This window comes from Ichthyophthirius multifiliis (assembly GCF_000220395.1).
Source record: "Ichthyophthirius multifiliis unplaced genomic scaffold scaff_1120509250981, whole genome shotgun sequence".
NCBI lineage: Eukaryota > Ciliophora > Oligohymenophorea > Hymenostomatida > Ichthyophthirius > Ichthyophthirius multifiliis.
Genome location: NW_004086316.1, coordinates 15,117 through 23,760, shown reverse-complemented (window position 1 = coordinate 23,760; position 8,644 = coordinate 15,117). Strand labels below are relative to the sequence as shown.

The window sequence follows — 8,644 nt, the reverse complement described above, 5'->3', positions numbered from 1 at the left end:
GAATAATTTAATTATATAAAGTTGTTTTGATATATTTTCTTCTTTTTTTCAGCATGTCATCACAATAGAAATAAACTATATCCAAGTTTTAACATATTTAATTAATTTATCTTTTGATGCTTATGTTAAAACATAATATTTTTATTTATTGACCCTTCTTTTATCAGTTGTTAAGAATATTAAGAATTATTCTATTTTGGGATAAGCTTTTAAAAAAATTGTATTAATTATAATTTACCTGTTTGCTTTAATAAGAATACTTACAGTTATTAAAATATTTTGCAAATATCCTTATATCTAACGAAAAATTAATTATTGTTTCTGATGAAATATAAATAACTAATGTCAATTTAAAAATAATTAAATTAATTTCTTTTTATTAAATAGTAATTAATATAGTATTTTAATAGCCTTCATTACATTTCTTATTTCAAAATAACCAATGTATTCGTTTAATATTCTTCCGTAAATAAGATACTTCGATTTTTTTAAAAGTTAAATAATTTTAAATTTTATAAATTTGATAATATCAATATACATTTTATAAATAAAAAAAGTTTTCTTGTTTTAATTTGTACTCTAAATTATTACTTGAATATTATGACATATATATAAACAATTGTGATTATAATGTTTATAATTTAGTTAAAGATTAATAAAAATAAATTGAATTCAAAATATTTTAGTATAAATTATAAATAAGCAAAAATATAGATATAATATATATAAATATATATAAATATATATAATATATATATATATATATAAACATATATATATACTCATTTCTTTTAATATTTATTTAAAATAATTTAATTAATATCATTAATGTTTTTATCCTAATTACAATTTTTATTTTTATTTTTTATTATTATATATCATTATTTATATAAATATAAATATAAAAATAAGAAAAATAAAACAAGTTTAAAAATAAAAATTATTTTATTTATTTGATATTTCTTTTATTTTTTTATTTAATAGGTTAAACAAAAATATATATAAATGTAAAAGAATAATTTATTAATATTTCTTGTATTAAAAATTTTTATTTTTTAAAAAATATATATATATATATATATTAATTATAATTATTTTATATAAAATAAATTATTTATTAATATTATATTTATTTATAAATATTATTTTTTTATAAAAGTATTAAAGAAAAATAATAATAAACATATCATATATATGGATTTTATTTAGATTAAATAATTATGATAATATTTTTATTTTAAAATATAAAACACAAACTAATATAATTAAAATTAAGTAAATAAAAAAAAAAAATATATAAGAATAAATTATATTTATATAAAAATTATATTAAGAATAATTATATGTAAATATATATATGTATATAAATATAAAATTATATATATATTTATATAAATATTTATATTTAAATATTTAATATATTTATTAATATATTTAATATATTTAATATATTTAATATATTTAACATATTTAATATAATTAATATATTTAATATATTTAATATATTTTACTTCTTATTATTAACAAATACTTATTATATGCATATATAAGTTTTTTCTATTTTAATAAATATCTTTTTAATCTTTAAATATATAATTCTTATGGAATTATGTGTAATTTTAATATATATAGGAAAAAATATTTTATTCTTAATAGTTATTATAAATATATTAATGATTATTAATACAATATTTAAATCATTTTATAGATCTGAATAAAAAGAATTATAATAAAAATATAAATATGATATTATTTTAATTAAATAATGATTTTATATATTTTACATTATATATTAAAAAAAGTATTTACTTATTTTTTAAAAAATATTAATAATAATTTTGAATTTTTTTTTTAATAAATAAAATGTTTTTAATAAAATGAAAGTTATTAATATATTTTTTAATTAAAATTTTTTATTTATTTATAAAATAAATATAAAAGTTAAATATTTTATATAATATTTATTAATTAAATTATATTATAAAAGAAATTTTAATTAAATAAATATATAATATATTAACTATTTTTATATTATTTTTAATACATATTTAATTAATTTTTTTATTTTTTATTATATGTTATTTTAAAAAATATATTAAATTTTATATTATAAAAAAATCATATTTTTTTATATTTTTTTTTTTTATATAATATTATTAATATTATATATTATTTAATAATAATTATATATTATATTCTTTATAAAATAAATTTATATTTTTTTTTTATATTTTTTTTATATTATTTAGATAATATTTCTTTTATTATAAATAATTAATATAATATACATTTAATTTTATTTTTATTATTATTTTTTAATTTTATAATTTAATTAAAAAACATAATTTATATTTTCTTATTATATTTTTTATATTTAGTATTTTTAAAAAATAAAATTATAAATATATATAATCTATGTCATAGCCTTACATATATTTATATATATATATATATATATATATATATATTTAAATTATATTCATTATTTTGGTATTATAAAATTTTTTGAAAGTTTTAATAAATCACATTCTTTTCTTGTAGTTTCTTAAATAATATTAAAGTAAGTATTTTCAAAAATAAGATCAACTAAATCTAAAAACGGTTAATTTAAAAATAACAATCTCTGGTTTTTAAAATCTATAGTTTATCTTTTACTCATATTTAGATTTTCAATATGAATATTTTAATTTTCATCTACCATCTAATTAATATCTTATAAATTTTTAATTTCATTTTTTTATTAATCGTTTTCTATTCCTTTACTAAGGTCTTTAATACTAAAAGTGTCCTAATCATCAAAAGATTTATAAAGCTATATTGGTTATTTATCTAATCTTTATAAGATTTTAAATAGCGAATTATCAATTAATATGTCATCTATAGCACTTGTAATAAAATTAACGAATTAATGATCATTTTAATTTTATATTTTTAATTAAATTTGATTTGATATATTTTAATTTATATCAAGTTTTGATTCTTTTTTTATTCTGAAAAATAAAGTTTCTTTTTCTATATTTCCTATATTTTAAGAAACTAAAGAAGATTTAACTTTTATTATATATATATAAATATATATATTTATAATTAATTTAAATTACATTAATTATTATTCAAATTATAATTTCCCCAATATATAGTACATTCAATTTCTCCTTCATAAATAGAAGGTTATATAGACGCCTCTAAAGTTAATTTAAGTTCTATAAATTCTTCTGGTTATAATTATCCTTAAGGAGGGTCTATAATAAACATATCATCACTAATATATAAATTATAAATATATAATAAATTATATATATATATATTATATATTATTTATATATATTTATATTTATATATATATTTATATATTTAATAATAAATATTACCAAACTAAACCTGGAGTTTTAGTACTAGAGCAGAAACCTTGAGTAAAATCATAAGTAAGTTTAGTATCTTTAGATAAATTATATAAAATTATGATCCTATGGGTAGGTTTATTTGGTAAAATTAATCCAAAATCTATTTCCTCTATCGAAAAGCAACATTTACTACCTATAGGAGAAACACTCGATCTTTATTATGGGATTTCATTATCTTTGCTTTTTATTTTCTTCGGAGGAGGATTTGCATATCCTTATCCACTAATAGTTAACCTTATTTCTTTCAAAGGTTTCATATAGTCCTAGGCTTTAATAACTAGTATATGGTAGTATTTTTTAGCTACACTAGGTTTAAATTGACAATATAAGTAAGATCTTTCATTTGGATTAAGGGAGCCTTCTGGATTCGACACTGAGAAAGTATTAAATGCCGATTCTATATTTTCTCCATTTTAATTAATCTCTTAAATATCCACTTAGTAACTTATTTTTGTCGAACCCACATTCTATATCTCTATAGGATATTTAATAGGCTAAATCATTCCTATAGGGCAATCTGGCAAATCTATTTTTTTTTTCTTTACTGTTAACATCCCTTAATTAGGTGACAATGTAGTTCCTTTTAAATTAATAACTAAAGGTTTTCCATTAAAAATCTAAAGAACAACCCTCAATACATGGCTCTAATTCTACTAACTAGACTTCTCCTATTATTATTTAAAACACTGCGAAAAATCGTCTTCGACATTACCTGGACTATAAATTAATTAAATATCTTATAATTACATAGGTTTTAAGGTTCCAAACTTAGGTATTATTTAAAATATCTTTTTTTCCACAATAGCTCTCTCATAAGCATCTTCTTCTTATAGTTTTCCTGGATCAGCCCAAGGTTCAACATCAATCTTTTTAAATAATAATAATAATAATAATATTAATAAAAATAATAATAATAATAATAATAATAATAATAATAATAATAATAATAATAATAATAATAAACTTACTTAGGAATCAGAAGGTAATTTAAAATGATAGTCTAATTCTGTTCCTCCTGTATTTTAAATTGTTACTACAATAATTCTCGGTTTTACGCTTTTTTTATTAGATAAATAACCGAAGTTCCAAGTGTAGTTTTTGAGACTTTTTTGCAATTTTTATGCTTATTCTATATTTAATTGCTCTATATTTAGAAATTAAATTTCGTTTTCATTTAGGTCTTTTCCTAGTTCTTAATTTATTTTATTAATTTAGAAATTTTACCATAATTAAGTCACTGAAACTACATCATTTCGAACATCAATTATTTTTAAAAGGGGGTAATTTCCAACAGCCTTTAAAAATATACAATCTTTCAGTATTAATTTTTCCCTATTTTATTCATTATTACATGCATAAACTTGTAATTTTAAATTAAATTTATTGACCTATATAGGAAAAAAATACACATTTAAATCTATTTTAGAATGAGCTGCTAATATACTTTCTTAAATATCTAATTTGAAGTTTTTTTCGATTAAAAATTCATTTTTTTCTTCTTTTTCTTCCTAGTTTTCATCATAAACTAACTTAAAAAACACAAAAAATGTACAATCAGACATGTTTTATATTTAGACACTCTTTTTTTCAGAAAAGTTAACTTTTACAATCTTAAAATCCAACACTCTTGGCTAAACTAGAATATTCCCATCATTTCCTTCTCCTTAAACTTCCATTTATATATCCATTTTTTCCTCCTCTTAGTTTTTAGTAAATAATCCTGATCCTGGATTAAACACCCCAACCATAGAATTTTACTAATTTTCGATTACATATGCACTTATAGTCGGTTTGATTTTATATTTTTTTTTTTTTTAAGGTATAAAGCTACAACAGATTGCTAATTTTTCGTTACTTTTCAAAACTCCTTCCTATGGTTCAAAAAATAATTCCTGGCTATATTTTGGAGGCACCTCAATAAAAAAATTCAAATTTAATAATGAATTATTCCAAATATTGAATTTTTATTTCGATTTTACTCCCAAAAAACAAGGCGAAAAAAACAGTTTTCCCTCATTTTCAACCTTTAAATTAATTTTGCTACAAAAAGCCTAAAGAAAAACTTTTTTTAAATTATCACTTTAATGATTAAATTAAATTTATAAAAAAGTCTCATATTTTTAAGACTCTTTAGGCTAAAACTAAGTACTAACAATACAAAAAGACTTCCCATAAATCAACCCAATTTAAGGAAAAACCTAAAAAACGTCATCTTAATCTTTAAGAATTCTAAAGAATACTGGAGTATCACTTTTATTATGTATTTCAAATGTTTAAAAAGTGGTTTCACCTAATCTACAGTTATTAAAGTATACTTTTTCAGGTTATAAATGTATTATAGGTATATATATTTAATTAGGATTAGCGAAAGAATGACCTATACAGTATAAATAACCACAAAAAGGAGGAATAGTTTCATCAGATATATAATTATTTTAAGTTTTAATTTATTAGGATGTTTATGATGAATATCTTAAATATATAAATATATATATATATATATATATATATATATATATATATATATATATATATATTTTTTATAAATTTAAATTTTTATTTACCTTAAATTTTATTTTTTATTTTATTATTATTATTATACTTATTGTTATTCTAAAGATTGAAATTTTAAAGATTAAGTTAATAGAGACTTTTAAAATTAATCGGCCATATTTTTAGTTAATTTTTCACTGTATTTATATGCAAAAAACTACAATGATTGATAAAAATAAAAATTATTTTTTATTGGTCTAAAGGATATTTCGAATGTAAAACTTTAATTTTCTTTAATTGTTGCACTTTCGGGTCTTACAGAAAATATAGACATATGATTATCTATCTATGAATTTTATTTTTATGTAGTCCAGAATATAGTTATATTACAATTCATGTTATTTTTTATACTTATTTATCTTCCTTAACTAAGTGACATAAAATCTTGATAGTCAAAATCTAAAAAGTCTTACTATTTTTATAATTTATATATATAAATATATATATAATATATATATATATATATATATATATATATATATATATTATTTTTACACTTATTTAAAGTAATCTATTACTACTTGTAAAAGGTAAAATAAATTCTTTTAAAATTTGAATTTAAGTGAGTTCCAATATAATATTATTTTTCGAATAAATTTAATCAATAATTTAATCTTCTTATCCTTAAATATTTTTATTTTCTTCTCTTAAAACATTATTATTATTACCATTATATTTTTTACTATCTTCTTTATTATTTTTTACCGAAAAACTATTTTAGCTGTATATATCTTTATTTTTTATTTTTCTATTTCCTTCCTTAAAATTATCAATTTTATTATTAAATTAACTATTTTATTATAAAAATTACTATTATTTCTATTTAAATTCTCCACTAATTTTTAACAAAATAGAATTTTCCATATATTTAAAATCTATAAAACTAACTCTTCCTTCTATAATTCTTTATCTAAAATTATCAATTTAATTCTATACAATAGGTAATGGTTTAAACAATAAATCATAACAAGTTCCCAAAACATCCAAAAATAAAATTTTTTTATGTCCTAATACACAAAAAATCCTTTCATAATAACAAATAGTATTAATCGGCTGAAAGAGTATTAAAATCCTAACATGAGACTTTCCTTTAATTACTCCAATTTAATTATTTGCCTAAAAAACATTTCCTAGTTCATTAAAAATTTAATATCTACACTCCATATCTGAATTATTATATAATTTAACTAATTTACTTTATTAATTCCCAATTTTAATTTCTCCAAAATTCACACTTTTTACATCAAAAAAAACATCGAAACCCTCCCCTTCCCCAATAACGGAAAATTCGACAGGATTTCCTCCCGGAAATAAAATTTCCCAATGTTAAATATACACTAAATCCTATAATTATGGTTTAAAATTAATATTTAATAAAAAAATTGAATTTCCGGGTATTTATCCCTCTTTGGCGTCTAAAAAAAATGCTTAATGTATATTTTCGTCTGTATTTTTTTTTTAAATGGTGAATTCTGTTTAAACTTGAGAAATATTTTTTATGGAAATTTATTTTATCAAGCTTTTTCCTATCAAAAGTTTACCGAAATTCACTTTTTTACTCGATAATTATAAATATACATATTTTCCTACACCACTAATTTTTATTATTCGAGCATCTTCTTTTTCTATATTTAAGATTACTGTACTTACTAATGCTGATGCTTCAAAAGGAGTAAATTATATTTATATTTATTAAACTTGTTTTGGCATTAGTTTACCAATCTAAGGATTTATATGGAATATTTTAGACTCAAAATTAAAGTCTATGGGATATTCGTTGGGATTTTAAAGATAAAATTTCCTAGTTTAGGATTGATAAACTGCTTAAAAGCCGAAATCAATTGAATCTTAAATGTCTGTTTGGATAGGTTTATGGATTAGTTCTTTATAGTTTTTATTTGAAATAGATTTTAATAGATTTTAATATTCATTTTATTCCATTTTTTTAACTTCTTGTATATTATATTTTATTTATTTTAGATATAAATTATAACTGTTTTAATTTTTATTAAAGAAATTAATTTTAATTAAAAAAAAAATTATATATTTATTTATTGTATTATTTCATAAAAAAAAAAAAAAATTATAAAGATTTTGAATAAGATAAAAAAAAATATATAAATTTTAAATAATAAATAATATTTTAAATTAATAATTCTTAATAAAGAGTAAAAGTTTGTAAAAAAAATAAAAAAATTAAAGTATACTTATATATAAATATAATAATATTTATATTTATATTTATATATATATATATATATATATATTTATATATATATATATATATACATATCAATAATATATATTTAAATATTGCAAAATTAATTATTTTATAATACTTTTTTTTCTAATATAATTAATTTTGATAATAATTTTTGTTAATCTATAATATATATAAAACATTTTATATGTAACCAATAACTTTATATTATATAAAATCTGTTTATTACCCTTAATCTTTTCTTTAGCTATTTTATAAGTTTTTAATAGTAAATATTTTTCAATCTTATTTCTTGGAATTATTTACTTTTTTTATACATAAATTTATTATTTTTATGATATTTTTTATTCACACTTAAACCAAAAATATTTTTTTTTTTGTATTTTAATAAATTAAAAGTTTAAACCATTTATATTTTTTTTTAAAATATATATATAAATTATTTTAATTTATGTAAAATTATTTT

The 8,644-nt window shown here is 16.6% G+C and overlaps 1 protein-coding gene across 1 annotated transcript, besides 27 other annotated features; it reads right to left on the bottom strand. All coding sequences in view use genetic code 6, as the record gives it.

Moving 5' to 3' along the window:
• Positions 1-706: 706 nt before the first annotated feature.
• Positions 707-777: a microsatellite.
• Positions 707-779: a microsatellite.
• Positions 709-781: a microsatellite.
• Positions 715-781: a microsatellite.
• Positions 782-1,110: 329 nt separating this feature from the next.
• Positions 1,111-1,157: a microsatellite.
• Positions 1,158-1,293: 136 nt separating this feature from the next.
• Positions 1,294-1,345: a microsatellite.
• Positions 1,310-1,442: a microsatellite.
• Positions 1,377-1,508: a microsatellite.
• Positions 1,382-1,505: a microsatellite.
• Positions 1,401-1,508: a microsatellite.
• Positions 1,509-1,848: 340 nt separating this feature from the next.
• Positions 1,849-1,893: a microsatellite.
• Positions 1,894-2,069: 176 nt separating this feature from the next.
• Positions 2,070-2,115: a microsatellite.
• Positions 2,108-2,287: a microsatellite.
• Positions 2,144-2,194: a microsatellite.
• Positions 2,144-2,196: a microsatellite.
• Positions 2,212-2,238: a microsatellite.
• Position 2,288: 1 nt separating the features above from the next.
• Positions 2,289-2,334: a microsatellite.
• A 96-nt stretch (positions 2,335-2,430) lies between these two features.
• Positions 2,431-2,468: a microsatellite.
• An 11-nt stretch (positions 2,469-2,479) lies between these two features.
• Positions 2,480-7,898, bottom strand: IMG5_123900 (hypothetical protein; the record flags this gene model as incomplete). Its single annotated transcript, XM_004032313.1, has 7 exons — positions 2,480-2,694; positions 2,779-3,051; positions 3,102-3,262; positions 3,372-4,270; positions 4,373-5,876; positions 5,969-6,365; positions 6,671-7,898. 7 exons carry the CDS (start codon positions 7,896-7,898, stop codon positions 2,480-2,482), a joined length of 4,677 nt encoding a protein of 1,558 aa, XP_004032361.1.
• Positions 2,915-2,962: a microsatellite.
• Positions 3,266-3,354: a microsatellite.
• Positions 3,281-3,355: a microsatellite.
• Positions 4,278-4,366: a microsatellite.
• Positions 5,882-5,941: a microsatellite.
• Positions 6,384-6,443: a microsatellite.
• Positions 6,718-6,772: a microsatellite.
• Positions 7,899-8,069: 171 nt separating the features above from the next.
• Positions 8,070-8,111: a microsatellite.
• Positions 8,112-8,165: 54 nt separating this feature from the next.
• Positions 8,166-8,263: a microsatellite.
• Between the last annotated feature and the right edge of the window lie 381 nt (positions 8,264-8,644).